This window comes from Aythya marila, assembly GCF_965140915.1.
Source record: "Aythya marila genome assembly, chromosome: 17".
In the NCBI taxonomy this organism is placed as follows: domain Eukaryota; kingdom Metazoa; phylum Chordata; class Aves; order Anseriformes; family Anatidae; genus Aythya; species Aythya marila.
Window position 1 is genome coordinate 5,641,657 of NC_139058.1, and position 18,566 is coordinate 5,660,222.

The 18,566-nt window shown below is 66.3% G+C and overlaps 3 protein-coding genes across 3 annotated transcripts; 2 read left to right on the plus strand and 1 right to left on the minus strand.

The window, feature by feature from the left end:
• The first annotated feature begins 521 nt into the window (after window positions 1–521).
• NIPSNAP1 (nipsnap homolog 1) lies at window positions 522–3,649 on the plus strand. The gene is made up of 10 exons (XM_082774148.1): window positions 522–595; window positions 1,557–1,684; window positions 1,813–1,858; window positions 2,127–2,221; window positions 2,416–2,486; window positions 2,582–2,722; window positions 2,840–2,871; window positions 2,975–3,069; window positions 3,203–3,286; window positions 3,368–3,649. The coding sequence occupies exons 1-10, from the start codon at window positions 534–536 to the stop codon at window positions 3,430–3,432; spliced, it is 819 nt and encodes a 272-aa protein (XP_082630274.1). The 5' UTR covers window positions 522–533; the 3' UTR covers window positions 3,433–3,649.
• A 245-nt stretch (window positions 3,650–3,894) lies between these two features.
• THOC5 (THO complex subunit 5) lies at window positions 3,895–12,695 on the plus strand. The gene is made up of 19 exons (XM_082774147.1): window positions 3,895–4,040; window positions 4,191–4,334; window positions 4,712–4,825; window positions 5,535–5,632; window positions 5,718–5,864; window positions 6,839–6,953; window positions 7,243–7,375; window positions 8,150–8,227; window positions 8,420–8,460; window positions 8,810–8,909; window positions 9,306–9,414; window positions 10,633–10,734; window positions 10,863–10,959; window positions 11,134–11,248; window positions 11,512–11,615; window positions 11,693–11,780; window positions 11,886–12,001; window positions 12,163–12,353; window positions 12,491–12,695. The coding sequence occupies exons 1-19, from the start codon at window positions 3,945–3,947 to the stop codon at window positions 12,552–12,554; spliced, it is 2,052 nt and encodes a 683-aa protein (XP_082630273.1). The 5' UTR covers window positions 3,895–3,944; the 3' UTR covers window positions 12,555–12,695.
• A 962-nt stretch (window positions 12,696–13,657) lies between these two features.
• Window positions 13,658–18,156, minus strand: NEFH (neurofilament heavy chain; the record flags this gene model as incomplete). The annotated part of the gene is made up of 4 exons (XM_082773770.1): window positions 13,658–15,560; window positions 15,728–15,852; window positions 16,233–16,432; window positions 17,328–18,156. The coding sequence occupies 4 exons, from the start codon at window positions 18,154–18,156 to the stop codon at window positions 13,952–13,954; spliced, it is 2,763 nt and encodes a 920-aa protein (XP_082629896.1). The 3' UTR covers window positions 13,658–13,951.
• Between the last annotated feature and the right edge of the window lie 410 nt (window positions 18,157–18,566).

Genomic DNA, 18,566 nt, shown 5'->3' on the forward strand with positions numbered 1-18,566 from the left:
GCTATGGGGTGCGGGGGGGGACGTGGTGTTATTTTGGGGGGATTTGAGGGGATTTGGGGGGACCTGGGGTGATCGGGGGGGTATGGGAGGCCCTGGTGGCACTCAGGGGCTGGGGGGTCCTTGGGGGGGCCGGGGGGGGGCCCTGGGGCCCTGACCCCGCCCCCTTCCCCCGCCCCCAGCCCAACCCCGCCCCCGCTGCCGCCCCCCCCTCCGGAGCCCCGCCCCCCTGGCGTCTCGACCAATCAGCGGCAGCCGCCCGCCTCGACCCGCGGAGGGCGGGGGACCGCGGGGGAAGACCCCGCAGCCAATCGTGCGCCGGTCTCCGCGAGCGACCCTTCTGATTGGCTGAGGGCGATCGAAGGCGGGGCCGGCGGCGCGGCGCGGCGGCCAATCAGGATCACGGTGCTGCAGGCCAGCTTCTGAGAGGGCGCGCGAGGAGGGGGGGCGTGACCACCACATAGCCCCGCCCACTCCGGAAGAAGGGGGCGTGGCTTTTGAAGACCACGCCCCCTCCTCCGAGCCCCCTCGGCAAGATGGCGGCGGCGCTGCGGGGGCTGCGGGGGCTGCGGCGGGGCGGCGGCGGCGGAGGGGCGCGGTGAGGGGGCGGGGGGGGCCGGGAACCGCACCGGGAGCGCCCCCTGGGGCCCCACAGAGCCCCGCAGAGCCCCCCGGGCTCCAGCTTCCCTCAGGGCCCGGCCGCTCCCACAGGCCCCAGCCCCCCCCAATAGGCCCCAGCCCCCCCCTCAGGCCCTGTCGGCCCCTCAGGGCCCGGCCCCCCCCCTTAAGGCCTGGACCCCCCCCCACAGGCCCAGAAGCCCCAGACCCCATCTCCCCCTCAGGCCCAGACCCCCCCTTATAGGCCCAGAAACCCCCCCATAGGCCCAACCCCCCCCCAAACCCCAGCCACCCCCATAGGCCCGCCCCCCCCATAAGCCCAGAGCCCCCCCCGACCCCATTCCCCCTTCAGGCCCACCCCCCCCATAGGCCCAGACCCCCTCCCTATAGGCCCAGGTCCCCCAGTCAGGCCCAAACTCCCCCAGACCCCCCCCTCCATAGGCCCAGAACCCCCCCCCAGACCCCATCTCCCCCTCAGGCACACCCCCCCATAGGCCCAGCCCCTCCCCCATAGGCCCAGACCCCCCCCAGGCCCTTTTCCCCTTCCCAGCCCCACTCCTAACCTCTCTTCCCCCCCCCAATCCCTTCCTTTCTCCCCCCCTCACCATCCACGGGACTGTCTGGGGGGGGGTTACAGGGGGTTTTGGTGTCACCCTGTCCCCCCCCCGTGTGTGTACGGGGCCATTGACCCCGTCCCGCGCCGTTAATACATGACCAGGACAAAGGTCTGGCCCCGCTGCGCTGCCTCTGCGTGCTCTGTGCTGCGCCGCAGCCCCTTGGGGGGGGCCCTAGGGGATGAAGGAACCCCTCTGGGGGGGCACGAAGGGGATGGGGGGGGAAAAAGGGGTCCTGGAGGAGGGATGGGGAGGGTCTGCGCCGCCTCCGCCCCCCAGCAGGCCGCAGCAGTCGTTCCCCGTGTCCCCCCCCCCCCCCAAATGCAGGGCGTACTCGCGGGACAGCGAGGGCAGCTGGTTCCGCTCCCTCTTCGTGCACAAGGTGGATCCCCGCAAGGACGCCCACTCCAACCTCCTGTCCAAGAAGGAGACCAGCAACCTCTACAAGATCCAGTGTGAGTGCCCCGCGGGCGGGCGGAGAGGGGGAAAATGCCCCCCCCAGAACTCTGCCCGTCCCGTTTTGTGCCTCGATCCCCGCCGTGGCAGCCGACAGAGCTTCTCTCGCCCTCTTTCCCCCCTGCAGTTCACAACGTGAAGCCAGAATGCCTGGATGCCTACAACAGCCTGACGTGAGCCCCCCCCCGCTGCCGCCCCGTGTCCCGCTGGGATCTCGGGGGGGGGGGGCTGAGATGGAGGGAGACCCCTCAATTTGGCTGGGAGGGCAAATGGGGGGGGGTCAGGAGCATTGTGGGGTAAAAAAAATCAAAAATTCAGCTCTCCTCTCGCTGGGAGAGTCCCGACTGCTGCCCACCGTGCCCCAGCCGCCCCCTTTCTCATATCCGGGGGGGTCCCAGGAAGACAGGGCTGCCCCCCCACCGCCCCCTGTGCCCCGTGCAGGGAGGAGGTGCTGCCCAAACTGCACTTGGACGCTGATTACCCCTGCGACCTGGTGGGGAACTGGAACACGTGGTACGGCGAGCAGGACCAGGCAGGTGAGCGCATCCTGCACGAGGACAGAACCCACGAGGGGGGCACCCAGGGGCTCCCCCGCCACCCCCCTCCTGGCCCCGACCCCAACGCTGGGCAGGGAGAGGACGCGGGGCGAGCCCTGGTGTCCCGGGGGGGGGCTCTCTGTGGGGTGCTCAATGTCATTCCCCCACCCCACACCTCGCCGCTCCCATCCCAGTGCACCTCTGGCGCTTTTCGGGCGGGTACCCGGCCCTCATGGACTGCATGAACAAGCTGAAGCAGAACAAGGTAGCGCCCGAGCCGGCAGCGCGCCGCCCTCCCGCGGCCCCCCCCGGGCCGCCCCCGTTAGCAGCAGCAGCTGCCCCGGCTCTGGCTGTCCCCAGGAGTACCTGGACTTCCGCAAGGAGCGCAGCCGCATGCTGCTGTCCCGCAGGAACCAGCTGCTGCTGGAGTTCAGCTTCTGGAACGAGCCCCTGCCCCGCCAGGGGCCCAACATCTACGAGCTCAGGACCTACAAGCTCAAGGTGAGGCCCCCTCCGTGGGGTTTGGGCGCTTGGTGCTGGTTCTGCGGGGCCGGATTTGGGTTTGGGGGCTGTTTGGGGTCTGGCCGCTCACCCTGTGGGTTTTTCCTCCCTTTCCAGCCAGGGACCATGATCGAGTGGGGCAACAACTGGTGAGTTGGCCCCCCAGGAGCACGGTGGCTGCTCTGAGCACAGGGACACGGTGTGGGGGACGCCTCGTGCAACCCCTCCCCGCGTTCCTGCCCCCGTTGCCAGGGCTCGGGCCATTAAGTACCGGCAGGAGAACCAGGAGGCCGTGGGCGGCTTCTTCTCGCAGATCGGGGAGCTGTACGTCGTGCACCACCTCTGGGGTAAGCGGGCTGCCTCGCGCCCCCCCCACCACCACCACCACGCCAACCCCGGCCGTGCCCCGCACGCACCCAAAGCCCCAAAGTTTGTGGGGTCACGGCGGGTTTGGGGTACAAACCTTCCCCTTCCCGGCAGCCTACAAGGACCTGCAGTCCCGCGAGGAGACGAGGAACGCGGCGTGGCGGAAACGGGGCTGGGACGAGAACGTCTACTACACAGGTGAGCGTGTGGGGCGAGGGGGGGCCACGCCGTGACCCCACAGCCCCCAGCACGCCGTGACCCCATTCCTCCTTTCTACAGTGCCGCTGATCCGCACGATGGAGTCCCGGATCATGATCCCGCTGAAGATCTCCCCGCTGCAGTGACTGGACCCGGGGGGGGCCGTGTAGGGCCGAGTCCCCGCGCCCCCATCCCCGGCCCTATAAGGGTGCTGCAGGGCCCAGCCCGGTGCTGGAGCAGCCCCTGAATCCGATGGGGTGCTGGGGAGGGGCTGCGGAGGCGGGGCAGCTGCTGTTAATTACCGCTAATGACGTGCTAATAAGGGGCGGGACCAATTAAATATTTAATTGCCGCTCTCCGTGTCTGGCCGCCCTCCCATCCCCGCGCTCCCTCCGGCGCGCCGGCGGGACCGAGGCCACGCCCACTGAGTCCACAAACCACGCCCACCACACCTAGACCACACCCCCTGGTTGTTTAAAGCCACGCCCCCTTGGAGGACTGTCTGCTAGGGGGGCGCTCTGTTCTCTCCGGGCTACTCTCGTCTGCTCCGCGCGTCACTTCCGGGCGGCGGCGTGAGGCGGCTCGGGGGGCACCGGGAGGGACCGGAGGGGACCGGGGAGGGGGGAGCGGGGCCGGGCCCCTCGCAGCGCCCCCAGCCATGGCCTCGGAGGCCGGCAAGAAGCGGAAACCCAAAGTGATCCGCACCGACGGGGCCACGCCCGAGGGCAAGCGCGGCAAGGCGGAGGGCGAGCAGGTAACGGCGGGGCCTTCACCGGGCCCTCACCGGGCTGGGCCCTGCTGAAGGCCTCAAGGCGCGGCCCGGGCCCTGCTGAGGCACCGGCTGCCCCGCGAGCCCTTCGCGATGAAGCCCCGGGGGGACTCGCGGCCTCTCCCCTCACCGCAGGATGCCCGGTACTACAGCGAGGAGTGCGAGGTGGATCTGCGGGACCCCATCAAGGACTACGAGCTGTACAAGGAGACCTGCCAGGAGCTGCAGCGCCTCATGGCCGAGATCCAGGAGCTGAAGAGCCGCGGCATCAAGGACAACGTACGGGAAGCCTCGGCGGGTGGTTGAATGCGTAGATTTACATCAAATTCCGTGATGTTTTCCCTTAATTTGGGAGGGCCAGAAGCTGGGCTGCGTTTTGGGGAGAAATACGTAAACAAAACAGCCTGTGTTAAATAAAATTAGATCCTATTTAGCTACAGGCATGTGGCCTCTGACCGTGCACTCATTGCACAGACTGGGTCACTGATCAGGGTTCCTGTAGAAGGAGCTGAGCCCCCTGTGATCTGAAAACCCCTCTGGTTATGTCCAGTGATGGCCTGGGGCGCTGGCAGCGGGAGGCCCGGCTGGGTGCAGAGCTCAGGGGCCGTGTGCCTGGGGCTCCCCCGCCGCCCCCCACAGCTCCCTGCTGCCCCCAGGCCTCTGAGATCGACGAGCGGCGCGTGCAGAGCTGCGTGCACTTCATGACCCTGAAGAAGCTGAACCGCCTGGCACACATCCGCCTGAAGAAGGGGCGAGACCAGACCCACGAGGTACGGGGTGGGGGGCTGCCAGCCTGGGAGGGGGCTGCAGGGAGGGCTGAGCTGTGTGCTGGGTGCATGTGGGCAGCAGAAGGGCCCAGCAGGTGGTGCTCTCTGTGCTAGAAATCTGCCAGGAGGCTCTGCAGCACGGCAGAGGCTGTAATTGTGATGGATTGTACAGGAGGAACGGCTCCTGTCTGGTGTAGCAGCGAGGTAGGAAGCTCTGTCTCAGCAGCCCGCTGTGCTGCGGGCCTGAGAAGTGAATTATGGGCTCCAGAGCTTGCATCCAGACATCTCAAAGACGTTTTCATGCTGTAGGAGCATTTATTTTCATTGTGTTGCTGGTGAGCCAGGCACAGGGACAGACTGAGCCCATGTGTGCGGCCAGGACTGCCTTGTTCCTGTCCCCAGAACACGCTGTGTCCCTGCAAGGGAACAGGATCAGTTCGCAGTGATGAGCATTTGCATTCCCAGCCCTGAAAATGACTTTTTTATCCCCCTGAATGGTTGCATACCCCAAAACCTGTCATCCCTGGATGGTGCCAGGGGATGTGTGGGGTTCAGTGAATTTTGTAGGGTAAAAGTTCATCCCCGCACACCCCGCTGAGCGCTTCAGTATGCTCGGGGGGTCTGTGGGAAGGGCATCCTCACAGCTCTGGGGTCTCACTGCTTGTGCCTCCCGCTCTGCTTCTGGTGCTCACCGGCTGTGTCTGCGTCTCAGGCGAAGCAGAAGGTGGACGCCTACCACCTGCAGCTCCAGAACCTGCTGTACGAGGTGATGCACCTGCAGAAAGAGATCACCAAGTGCCTGGAGTTCAAGTGAGCTTGGCCGGGGAGGGCGAGGAAGGGAGGGGCTGCGCGTTTGGCACCCCCCTTCCCTCACCCGGTCCCGCTGGGTGTGCAGGTCGAAGCATGAGGAGATCGAGCTGGTCAGCCTGGAGGAGTTCTACAGCGAGGCCCCCACCGAAATCAGCCGGCCGGACATCACCCTGACCGAGCCCCACCAGCAGACCCTCGCCCGCCTCGACTGGGAGCTGGAGCAGCGCAAGAGGTGGGTGGGGGCGGCCTGCAAGGAGCCGTGGGCTGGGCTCTGCGGGCTGCCGGGCGGGATGGGCAACAAAGGAGGGGTTTTTATCAGCCTTTAGGAGTGGTAAAGGAAGCAGCAGGTAAGTGTGACCGAGTCCTCGCTGCAGGGAGGCGCTCTCTGGACCCGCTGTCTCCCTGAGGCTGTGCTGGCTCTGGGGCATGGAAAGGAGAGAATGAATTTTAGAGCCACTGCTGCTGTGCTGCGGGGGCAAGGAGCGGGTTTAAGCAGTTTGCTCCTCGGGTCCTGCTGCCCTAAGGCAGGATCTGGTCCCCCCAGGTTCCTCAGCCGATGCGGGGCCGCTCGAGGAGCCTCGCTGTGGCAGCTCCTGTCCTGCTGCAAAGCAAACACACCGTAACTACACCCCCTCTGCACCAAGCAGCAGGTTTTTTAGGCAGCTGGGAGCAGCTTTCCCCCCAAATCAGCCTAACCCTGCCCAGCACAGCTCACTGTGGCAGGCTTTGGGCTCTTTTCCCTCAGCACCAGCACACCAAGAGCTCCGATTCATGGGCAGCTTCCCTTTCCCTCAGCTTTCCAGCTTGGTAACGAGTGCTGCGTGCTGTGCTGCTGAGCTGGCTCTCCGGATTTGATCCTGGGAGCTGCTGACACAGCACCACGTGGAGAAGCCTCCTCGGGGGCTTAGCAGGGTCGGGAGGAACCCGTTTGGGTGCTGGCAGCCGAGCTGGCGCGGGAGCAGCACTGCTGGGGGAAGTCGTGGTCACTGCCCTGCCTCGGGACAGCGCCGGGCTCAGCTTCCCCTTCCTCCTCCTGCTGCTTCTGAGCTCCTGCCTGCCTCTGCCCACCCTTGGCCTTGAGAACTCCCTGCGTGTCCCTGCGTCAGCTCTCCCGGTTCCTGCAGGGACTCGGGGCAAGTTTGGGGCACCTGGGGCTGCTGAGTGGGCCGGCCCCAGTGGTGCTAAGCGAATTCCCACCCCCCGTAGGCTGGCAGAGAGGTACAAGGAGTGCCTGACCATCAAGGAAAAGATCCTGAAGGAGATCGAGGTGAAGAAGGAGTACCTGAGCAGCCTGCAGCCTCGCCTCAACAGCATCATGCAGGTACTCCCTGAGCCCTGCAGGGAAGGGAGGAGCCTCCAGGAGCAGCGTTAGGGTGGCACAGCACCCACAGCCCCCACAGCCCTTCCCCTCCTGCTCAGGGGGTGTCGGGTCGCAGCGGAGTGACCCCACATACCCGAGCTGCTCCCTGCCCTGCCGCCTTCTCCGCATCCCCCTTGTTCCTGCAGCAGCTCCTTTCTGCTCTCCCACGTGCCAAGGGGCGAGGGAGGTGCTGAGAAGGGCGTTCACTCTGCCCCATCCCTGCTCCTGAAGCCTGTCTTGTGTCCCCCAGGCCTCCCTGCCCGTGCAGGAGTACCTCTTCATGCCCTTCGACCAGGCACACAAGCAGTACGAGACAGCCCGCCACCTGCCACCGCCCCTCTACGTCCTCTTCGTCCAAGCCAGCGCCTACGGGCAGGCCTGCGGTGAGCACTTGGGGTTGAATTTCCGTGGAAACTCTGCCCTGGGGAGCTTTGGGGTGCTGCGGGACGTCCTGCCGTGTTCTGCTGAGCCCGGAGGCAGCTCCCTGAGGCAGCGGCATTTGAGACTTTGTTGGCTCAGCTCCCTTGGCCAGAACTGCTGGCGGAGCTGCCTGCCCGCCTCTGCCCCCATCCTCAGCAGCACACCAAGGTCGGCGGGGATAAAGGCGGCCCCGGTGGTGGTGCACATCCCCCCCCCCCTTGTGTGGAGGCCACGTGTGGTGCTCCCTGAGCTCCCCCTGACTCAGGATTTCCCAGTAGGGCTGGGAAAATCATCCAAAACATCCCTAAAAATGAGTGCCTGGCAGCTCCTTGCTCCCTTTTCATGCTAGCCAGCCCCTCCTGGTTCTTCATAGATGTGGTCTTTCAGCAACAGTCCCTCCAACCCCAGTGCTGTGCTTCCTCTGACCCCATCCTGCCAGGAGATCCAGCCCTATGGTGGTCCCACAGAACCCTCTGGGCAGCCTCTTCTTCCTGCTGACCCCTCGGTTGAGCTTTGTGGGGCTCTGCCTGGGGCAGCCACGGGGCTGGAGCTTTTTGGGGCAGCGCTGCAGCCAGGATTTCCTTCTGCAGGCTCCCTAAACGCTGCACGGGGCCGTGCTCCTGCAGGCTGTACCCCCCCCCCAGGCTCCCATCGTACCACCCTGCACCACAGCTCTTGCTAACTGCCTGTCCCCGCTGGAATCGGGTTGGTGACGTGGTTTCTGTGTCCCCGTGCAGACAAGAAGCTCGTGGTGGCTATCGAAGGCAGCGTGGAGGAAGCCAAAGCCCTGTACAAGCCGCCCGAGGACTCGCAGGGTGAGCGGCTGCAGCACCTGTGCCCAGCTCCTTCCCGGGAGCTCCTGGTGCTCCCCCCTCTTGCTGTGCATCCGTTTGGCTTGCGAGGGGGGGACGGTGACATCTGGGGGCAGCAGCAGTGTCGGATGGAGGAGCTGGGTGTGGGCAAAGCCCCTCGGCACCGCGTTCACTCCCTCTCCTCTCTCTGGGCAGATGACGAGAGCGACTCGGACGTGGAGGAGGAGCAGACCACGGTAAGGCACGCTGATCCCAGGGCAGGGGGGCAGAGCTGGGCACCCCTGGGTGCCCCTCGGGAGGGCGAGGCTGCCTTCTGGTGTCTGCCCTGAGCATGGCACAACGAGGGAACAGAGCTGCTGCGCTCACACCTCTCCTTGCTCACCTCCTGCCTGCAGCAGCGTGAGCCCTGCTGTCCTGCAGGAGCTGCCCCACTTTGTATAAATAGCCCCCGGGCCTCCCCCCCGCCTAAAACATCGGCACCAGGCAGGGAATTGGGGAGGTGGGAAGGGAAGGAGAGGGCAGGAGGGGTTCAGGGCTCCTGAGGGGCGGTGGGATGGGGCCCACAGCTTCTTTTCCCCTCCCCAGAAGCGGCGCCGGCCCACGCTGGGCGTGCAGCTGGACGACAAGCGCAAGGAGATGCTGAAGCGGCACCCGCTGTGCGTCACCATCGACCTCAAGTGTAAAGGTAGGCGAGGGTGGGGGGCCCTCAGCATGGAGGAGGGTGGCATTGGGGTCAGGGAGCTTTTAGGGCAGCGAGAGCAGGGTGGGGGCCCTGTCCCTGCCCTCAGCCCCGTGGCCCGGGGATGAGCAGGGGCCGAACAGAGGCACTGAGCTCTCCCTGCACTCCCCTTGCCCACGCGGGTGGGATGCCCACGCCCTCTGAAGCCTCATCCCTCTTCTTAGGAGCTTTTTTCCTTTGTGATGTGCTCCTGGGGCTCTGATGAGTGCTGCTGGGGGTGTTGGGGGTCAGGGCATGCTGCTTGCTGCCCCGTTCCCCTCCATCCGTGTCCCTGCAGGGAGCTCCGAGTCCTGTGCGCTCCGGGACGGAGCACAAAGCAGTTTCCCTTCTTTGTTGGCACAGATGACAACGTGCTGCACCTGACCTTCTACTACCTGATGAACCTCAACGTCATGACGGTGAAGGCCAAGGTGACCACCGCCGTCGAGATGACGACTGCCATCAGCGCTGGGTGAGAGATTGTCACCAGCACCCTGCCCGGGTGTCCCACAGCGGGGTGACACGGCGGGAGGGGTGCCACGTGATGGCAACATCCCTCAGCTGAATTGGGGGCTGGAAGAGCCCTCCCAGCTCCCCCCCCGGGTGATGTGGGGCTGTGGCTGAGGTTTTATTTGAGCTGTGCAGAGCTGCAGTGCCCACGTCCTGTCCCGGTTTGTCCTTTAAGGGATGAGGGAGGCCCCCAGGGGCACGGCTGCCCCTCTGCACCTGAGGAGCGCTGCCACCTCACACATCTCTGCTGCCCCCCCCGCCGTGTCCTCCCCGTTAGCTGCAGGGCTGCTGTGGGAACCCCGCCAGGCTGCTGCAGCTCCAGGCAGCATCCTCCTTCCCTCCCTCTGCCACATCCTGGACTGAATCAGAGGCAGAGCAGGTTGGGAGCCTCTTAGGAGAGCAGTGCCCGTGGGGAACCTCTCCTCCTCCACCTGCGGTCACCGCCCTGCAGCCAAACTGCTCTCCTCCCTCCTGCAGCCTCTGCCTGGCAGCTCCCCCCTCCTGCCCGCTCTGTGGGTCACCTTGTCCCATGCAGCTGCCTCCCCGTGGGCTCCCCGGGGACTGCTTGAGCCCGATTTGTGTGGGACTGGCTGAAGTGGCAGCTCTGGGAGCCCGCCTGGGGAGCTCAGATCAGCTGTGAGCTCTCCCTGACCAGGAGGAGGCACCTGGGGAAGAGGGGGGCTGCAGAGGCTGGCCTGGGACCCCCCGTAAGCAGGAGCTGCCTCCCAGGCTGTCCCCACGAGGCCTCCCAGTCGTCCTGGGTTCCCTTTTCCCTTTAGGGGCCCAAACCAGGCAGGCTGGCCTTCCTACCAAGACAAATCTTGTCGAGGAGACCCCCAAAGGCAGCTTCCCTTGGGGTCCCTTGCTTCGGGGAGGCTCCTGGTGGCAGGGACGCCCCTGGACGAGCCCCCCCAGGCTGTGCTGCAGGGTTCCTGTGCAGGTGGTCGTCAGTAGGTTTCAGAGTTAACACGCTGGGGTGCCTTTGAGCAGCTCCCTGGGGATTTTTAGCTCCTCTACAGCCAGGAGGAGATCTCCTTGGGAGATATTCCACAGTGGAACTAGGGGAAAGCTGCTGTGGTCTCAAAACCCAGCCCGTGGGGGTCGTCACAGCCTGTTAGCGGGTGCCCCGGGGAGATGTGGGGCCGTGCTGCTGTGTGATCCTCCTCTTCCCTCCCGCCAGCGACCTGCTGTCCCCGGACTCCCTCCTGAGCTGCCTGTACCCGGGAGACCACGGGAAGAAGACCCCCAACCCCGCCAACCAGTTCCAGTTCGACAAAGTGGGGTGAGGGGGCTGCCTGCAGCCGCTGTCCCGCCCTGGGCTCGGGCTGGAGGAAGGAGGAGCCCGCTCCCTGCAGGGGAGGAAGCTCTGTGGGGCGGCCTGACCCTTCCTCCTCCTCCTCCTCCCTGCAGCATCGTCACCTTGAGCGACTACGTGACGGAGCTGGGGCACCCCTACGTCTGGGTGCAGAAGCTGGGCGGCCTGCACTTCCCCAAGGAGCAGCCTCAGGCACGTCTCGCCCCTTCCCTCCCCTGTTTAACAGGATCCCAAACCGAGCTGGCGGGGCTCTGGGGAGGATTTGGGGATGGTTGCATCCTGTCCTGTCCCCCTGAGAGCCTGGGGCTCCGGCTGGCACCAACCCCAGCCACGGAGCAGCCCTGGTGACGTCCCCTCGCCCCCCAGCACACGGTCACCGCCGACAACTCGCTGAGTGCCAGCCACATGGAGCTGACGGTGAAGCTGCTGCGGACGAGGCTGCAGTCCCGCCTGGCCCTGCACAAGCAGTTTGCCTCTCTGGGTGAGTGCCCAGCCCCAAAACCCTGGATTGGGGGTGAATTCAGGCCCTGGCAGCACAAGAGCCACGTTCCCAAGTGTGCCAAGAGCCCCTCGAGCAGGCTGGGCACACACTGCCGAGGCTGTGAGCACCAGCAGGGTCGCAGCCCAGGCTGCTGCTGCTCTCCAGGCGCCTGATGGAGATGACAGAAGTTTTAGGGGACATCCCCAGCCCCCGGTTCTGCTGTCCCCTGCCCCGCTCAGCCTTGTCCTTGTCCTTGCTTGCAGAGCACGGCGTGGTGCCGGTCTCCAGCGAGTGCCAGCATCTTTTCCCCACCAAGATCGTCTCGCGCCTGGTGAAGTGGAGCGCCATCCCCTTCGAGGACTACGCGGTAGGCGCCACGTGGAGGCCACAACCCCCCCAGCACCTCCAGCAGCCCCTCACTCCTCTCCTTTTCTTCCCCCCCAGGAGCTGCCCTACACTAAAGATGTGCTGGAGGCCGGCCTGGCCGAGGACACGCACCTCTATTACATGGCCCTGATAGAAAGGGGCACAGGTGGGCCCTTCCCTCCCCCAGAAACGCCTAATTATTAGCTGCCCTGATTGCCCCCACACCATGGGGGCCCTGCGGGCTGTGGGGTGACTTTTCTGCCTTGTTCAGCCAAGCTCCAGGCCGCTGTGGTCCTGAACCCCGGCTACTCAGCGCTGCCGCCCATCTTCAGCCTCTGCCTCAACTGGAAAGGAGAGCGAACCGGCAACAACGACGACAACATTCGGGTGAGCAGGGGCAGAGGGGGGTGGAAACTGGAGAGCTGCTGGCTCCTGGGGGTGTTCCCGGTGGTTCTGCGCCCTTGGGGAGGGAGCCCTGGGGGCAGGTTGGGGGCTGGGAGCAGCAGGACACCGAACTCAGGCCCTGCTGCTCCCTGCGCCTCTGCCAGGCGATGGAGAGCGAGGTCAACGTGTGCTACAAGGAGCTGTGGGGGCCCAAACCCGGCTACCAGCTCCTCACCAACCAGCTGCAGCGCCTCTGCATGGTGCTGGACGTCTACCTGGAGACGGAGCCGCACGACACCAGCGTGGAGGGGCCCAAGGAGTTTCCCCAGGAGAAGATGTGCCTGCGCCTGGTCAGGTGAGGGCCCTGTGCCCTGCTGGCATTGTTGTCCCCACTCCTGGGATGTGCAGCAGGTCTCTGAGCTCGCATTTCCCCCCACGCCTGCCTGGAAGCAGACAGGGGTGAGCCAACCTCTCCTTTTTCTCCTCTGGCAGGGGCCCCATGCGCTTGAAGCCCTTCAAGTTCAACTACCCGCAGGGCTTCTTCAGCCACCGCTGAGCCCCTGCTGTGCTCTGCAGGACCAGGACTCACCCTGGCACGGAGAGGAGCGTCCCCACCCTGCTTTTTCCTTTTTTTTTTTTTTTTTTTTTTTCCTGAGGTTTTTGGGTCTTGTTTTGTAGCCGAAAGGATTAAATGCTGAAATAAGGAAAGTGATGTGCGTGTTTGTGCTGACTGAGGCTGGGGTGGGGGACCCAGGGGTAATCCTGTCCTGGCTGTCTTGTCCCTGGCAGGTCTGTGTCCCCCCCCCAGCCCCTCTGCCTGGGGCTCTGCCTCCTTCCCTGCCTCCCCGCCGCAGATCTGTGTAGCAGGGAGTGGAGGTGGATAAAAATAGCCCCTTCCTGCTTCCGCACTGCAGCCCCAGCCCTGCCGGCTGCCTGCCAGCTGATTCAGCACCAACCCCGAGCAGGAGGGGAGCTCCGGGCTGCGCCCTGTCCCCCCCCATCCCTCACAGCTCCCCGCTGGGGGTCCCATCCCGCAGCTCTCACAGCCCTGAGGCTCCCTCCCTGGCCCGAGGTCCCCTCCTGCTTCTCCAACAGGGCCATTTTTTGGCCAAATCACCCCCCCTGAAGGCTCCCACAGCCCTGCCTCCCCTCCCCAGCAGGCGCGGTGCTGCAGTGCAGGGCAGCGCTCAGGTTAAACCAGGCCCTCCCCGCCCCCGGGGAGCTGAGATTTCAGAAGGAAAAGGACAAAAAAAAAAAAAAAAAAAATCCCCTTTTTGGAGTGTGATGGGTTCTGGCCCTGCTTCCAGCCCCTGGGCATCGTGCAGGCACCCCCAGGACGTGCTGGGCTCTTCCCCAAGGAAAATTGGGGAGGTGCAGGACTTGTCCTTGCTGCCACCCACCTCAGAAAGCCCCGTGCCACCCCCCGTGCACCCCAGCTGACAATCCCAACCCCCCCGGACCACCCTTCCCCTGCATCCCTCCCCCACCTCCTGCCCCCCCTTCCACCAAACGACGCCAGCAGGAGCCGAGGTGTCTCCGTAAGCACTTTATTATTTGGTTATTGCACATAAAGCAACTGACAGTGGGCTCGAGGTCCTCCCCCCCCACCTGCAGCTGGAGCTCTGCGGGGCACGCGGCCCTCGCTGTCATAAATGCACTTATGGGAAGAGGGCGGTCGGACCCCCCCCGGGGAGGGGTGGGGGGGCTGCTCTCCTCCTCCTCCTCCTAATTCAAGTGTTAAATGTGGCGCTGTGCACGCGGCGTTCTGCTGGGGAAGCGATCATAACATACCACGGGAGGGGGGGGCGGCGAGGGGCTGTGTCTCTCACGAACATATTGCTAAGGTAAGGCCTGGCCGAGGAGGGGGGGGGGCCCTCCGGGGGTCCCTCCTCATCTCTCGCCCTTCGCAGCTCCTGCACCCAGGGGTGCTGCCTCGGGGCCGGGGGGCTCCCCTCATTTCTTCTTCTCCGCAGCGGGCACCGGCTCCGGGGCTTTGGTGTCCGTGCCGGGGGGCTTCTCGGCCTTGGGGGGCTCCTCTTTGGGTTTGGCTTTGGGTTCGGCTTTGGGTTCCTCCACCTTTTTGGGTTCCTCACCCTTCTTGGGTTCCTCAGCCTTCTCCTTCTTTGGTTCCTCGGCCACTTTCTTTGGTTCCTCCGCCTTCTCCTTACCCTTCGGCTTCTCCACCTCCTTCACGGCTGCTTTGCCGGCCTCCTGGGGAGGTTTTCCCTCTCCTTTCCCTTCCTCTGTGGGTTTGGGGCCGGCCTTGGCGCTCTCCTTCACCTGTGGGGCCAGAGGCTCTGGCCCAGCCTTCTCTTTGGGCTTCTCCTCCGCCTTGGGGGCAGCCTGCTCCTCCTTCGGGGGGGCTTTGGGCTCCTTCTGCGGAGACTTGGCCTCCTCCTTCACGGGAGGTTTGGGTTTCTCTGGGGACTTCACGGCCGGGGCCTTGGCCTCCTCCTTGGGGGGCGTTGGGGGTTTTTCTGGAGACTTCACCGCCGGGGCCTTGGCCTCCTCCTTGGAGGGGGTCGCGGGTTTTTCTGGGGACTTCACGGCTGGGCTCTTGGCCTCCTCCTTGGAGGGGGTTGCGGGTTTCTCCGGGGATTTGACTGCTGGGGACTTGGCCTCCTCTTTTGCAGGCGTTGGGGGTTTCTCCGGGGACTTCACAGTTGGGGTCTTGGCCTCTTCTTTGGCGGGGGTTGCGGGTTTTTCTGGAGATTTCACCGCTGGGGACTTGGCCTCCTCTTTGGAGGGGGTAGCCGGTTTCTCGGGGGACTTCACGGCTGGGCTCTTGGCCTCCTCCTTTGCAGGGGTCGGTGGCTTTTCTGGAGACTTGACCGCTGGGGATTTGGCCTCCTCCTTGGAGGGTGTTGGGGGCTTCTCTGGGGACTTCACAGCTGGGGACTTGGCCTCCGCTTTTGCAGGCGTTGGGGGCTTCTCTGGAGATTTCACAGTTGGGGTCTTGGCCTCCTCCTTGGAGGGGGTTGCGGGTTTCTCTGGGGATTTGACAGCTGGGGACTTGGCCTCCTCTTTTGTGGGGGGCGTGGGTTTCTCCGGGGACTTTACGGCTGGGCTCTTGGCCTCCTCCTTTGCGGGGGTCGGTGGCTTTTCTGGGGATTTGACCGCTGGGGACTTGGCCTCCTCCTTGGAGGGCGTTGGGACTTTTTCAGGGGACTTCACGGCTGGGGACTTGGCCTCCTCCTTTGTAGGGGACTCAGGTTTCTCTGGGGACTTCACAGCTGGGGATTTGGCCTCCTCCTTTGCAGGAGACTTGGCTTCTTCTTCACCCTCTGCTTCAGCTTTCTCCTCTTCTTCTTCCTCAGCTTTCTCCTCTCCGGCCTCTTTCTCAGCCTCCTCCTCCTCCGTCACCTCCTCGGTCACTTGGATCTCCTCCGTCTGCTCCTCCACAATCACCGTCTCCTTCTCGGACTTCTCCACCACCTTGATTTTCTCCTCGCTCTTCACCTTGATGTTGGCGGCGATGCCGGGAGCCTTGGGGACCACCTCGGGGTAGGAGATCATCCCGAAGCCGGACTCGATCCGATATTCCTCCCCTTCCAGGAGCTTTCTGCCGGGAAGACACCAGCGGGGGTGACCCTTTGGGTCACCTGGGAGCTGGTCCCAGAGGACAGCAGTGCCCCCCCCTCACCAAGAAGTGTCCCCAAGGGGTACCCTTGGAGAGCCCATCCCCAGGGGACGGCCAGGCCCCCCCCGTTCCCCTTGCTGCCCCCGTACCTGTAGGCAGCGATTTCGATGTCCAGTGCCATCTTGACGTTGAGCAGGTCCTGGTACTCGCGGAGCTGGGCTGCCATCTCCCACTTGGTGTTCCTCAGCTCGCTGTCAAGCTGCTGGATGGTTTCCTGCCGCACACGGAGAGGCTGGGGCCGGGCAGGGGGGCAGCAGCACCCCAAAAACACCCCCAGGCCTTTGGGGGGGGGGATGCTGCCCACCCAGCTTCGGGGTGCCCCCACGGAGGGGTGGACACAGCGGGAAGGGGACAAGCGCAGGGGCTTCCAGATTGTCCCCGGGGGAGCCCCAGAGCCCTGCGCCACCTCTGCTGAGAGCTCCCGAGGGCAGGGGTGACGTTTTTAGGATTTGGGTGAATCTGGGGGCCACCAAACCGCACCCCACGGCTGCGGCATCACCCTGGGGACGATGCCTCAGTCCACGGCCACCACCCCTTCAGTGGCAGGGAACGGCTTCGTGATGGGAGCCCCCCTGCACCCAGCGGAGGGGTTACCTGGTAGGACAGGACATCGGCATGGTGCCGCTCCTCCGAGTCCTGCCGCTGCCTCTCCAGCGACTCCTGCGTCCCTTTGAGGGCCTCGAGCTCGGTGGTCTTGGACTGCAGCTGGCGGCGGTACTCGGAGATCTCCTCCTGGGCCAGGCGGATGGCGTCCGTGTTCACCTTGGCCACCTCCGACAGCTTGTCCAGCCTCACTGCGGCGGGGAAAAGAGAGGGCGAGCTGCGGGAGGGGAGCCTCAAACCCTTGAAAAATCCTTTAAATCCCCCAAAATATCCTCTGCGGGACCAGCCCGCGGGGTCCCCTCTTCTCCAGCCCCCCCCTCTGGTGGTGCCCAGGAGGATGGGGGCGCCTGGGCAGGAATTTTCTCCACCCTGACCTTTTTCCAGCGCACCCCCCCCCCCCCATTATTCCCCTGAGCTCCTGCCGCAGCCCCACGGACCCCCCCCAAACCCCCCCCGGGCACCACCTCGCCACGCTGGGCTGCGGCCAGATGCATTACTGGGGAGGGAGGGGGGGGCAGAACTGGGGAGGGGCGTGCCGCAGAGCCCCCCCCTCCCCTCCTGGGGATGGGGAGAGCCGGAGCCCGCAGCCCCCCCCCCGCACCCCTGGGTGCTGTCCGCGGTGCCGAGGGGCCGCTGTCCGCGGTGCTGAGCCCAGCTCCCGGCGCACCCATGGGTGCCGAGCCCCGCAGCGCGGCGGGGACACACCCTGCGGCCCCCCCCCCCCCCGTCCTCGTCCCCGTCCTCCCCCCGCAGGGGATGCGGCACCAGCCCCCTCCCCTCCCCGCAGCTCCTGCGGGCGGCGTGGGGCTGCCCCGACCTTGGGGGCGGCGGGGAGGGGACGGGGGGACCCTCCCCAAAAATCACCCGGGGAGCCGTGCACACGGCTGGGGGGGGGACAAGGAGCTTGGAGGGGGACAGAGGGACTTAGAGCAACGCCCTGCTGCAGCTCAGATCTGGGGGCACCCTCCCGGGGTGGGGGCACCCTCCGGGCGCGCAGCACGAACAGGGTACCCCTAACCCCGCGGAGCATGCGGTGGGGGGGGGGTGCAGGATTTTGGGGGGGGATTTGGGGGGATTTTTGCTCACCGCGGAACCACTCCTCGGCCTGCAGGGTGCTGCGCGCCGCCGTGCCCTCCAGCTGTGCGCGCAGGTCGCGGAGCGCGGCGGTGACACCGGGGCGCAGGGAGGCCGGGGGGGGCTCGGCGGGGGCCTCCCGCAGCAGGGCGCCCACCTCGGCCCGGTGCTGCTTCCTCAGCAGCTCGGCCTCCTCCCGCAGCGCCCGGGCTCGCTCCTCCAGCGGCCCCCGGGCGCGCTCCTCCCGCGCCGAGCGCTGCTCCAGCCCCCGCGCCGCCGCCTCCAGCCCGGCTCGCTGCCGAGCCTCTTCCTCCAGCCTGCCCCGCAGCGCGGCCACGTCCTCGGCCAGGCGGCACCGCTCCAGCCTCAGCTGCCCCTTCTCGGCCCCCAGGCGCACCAGGGCTCCCCGCATATCGCGCAGCTCCCGGGCGTACAGCTCGCCCATGGCCGTGCGCCCCGCCTGCTGCTGCCGCAGCGCCGCCGCCTCGGCCGCCAGCGCCCGGTTGCGCTGCTCCAGCGCCCGCACCCGCTCGATGTAGCCGGCGAAGCGCTCGTTCAGCGCCTGCAGCAGCTCCTTCTCGCTGCGAGCCCGCGGCTCCCCCCCCTCCAGCGACTCCAGGCTCTCGGTGGTGGCCGACGACGAGGCGGCGGCGCTGCCCCCGCCGCCGCCACCGCCCCGCGCCGCGATCCCCGAGCGCCCCGGGCCCGGCACCGACCACGAGTGGAAGCCGCTGGAGGAGAAGGAGAAGGAGGAGGAGGCGGCGGAGCGCGGCATGGAGCGGGCAGGCTCCTTGCGGAGCCCCCCCGGGGGGGCCAGCAGCGCCTCCAGCACCAGGCTCATGGTGGTGGCCCCCGCCCTCACTGCGGCACCGCCGCCGCCGCCTCCCGCTTTATGGGGGCCGGCGGGGCCGCTCCGCCCCGCCGCCGGTACCGGGAGGGGGCCGGGCACCGGCAGCGGCACCGCCCCGAGCAGCCGCCGCAGCCCCCCGGGGGATGGGGGGGGCCGGGGGACAGCGACAAGGATGGAGCGGGGGGCACCGGGGGGAAGCGAGGGACCCCGCCATGGGGCCGGGGGGGGGGTCCCGGGGGGCGCACGGTGGCACCCCCGTGGTGTGGGTGGGGGGCGAAGACCCCCGGGGGGCTCCACCCCCACGAGCTGGGGGAGCGGTGCTGCAGTGGGACCCCCGGGTCCAGGGAACGGGTCCCCGGTGTCACTGCGGGGTGGAGGGGAGGTGGGAATGTCCCCAGGAG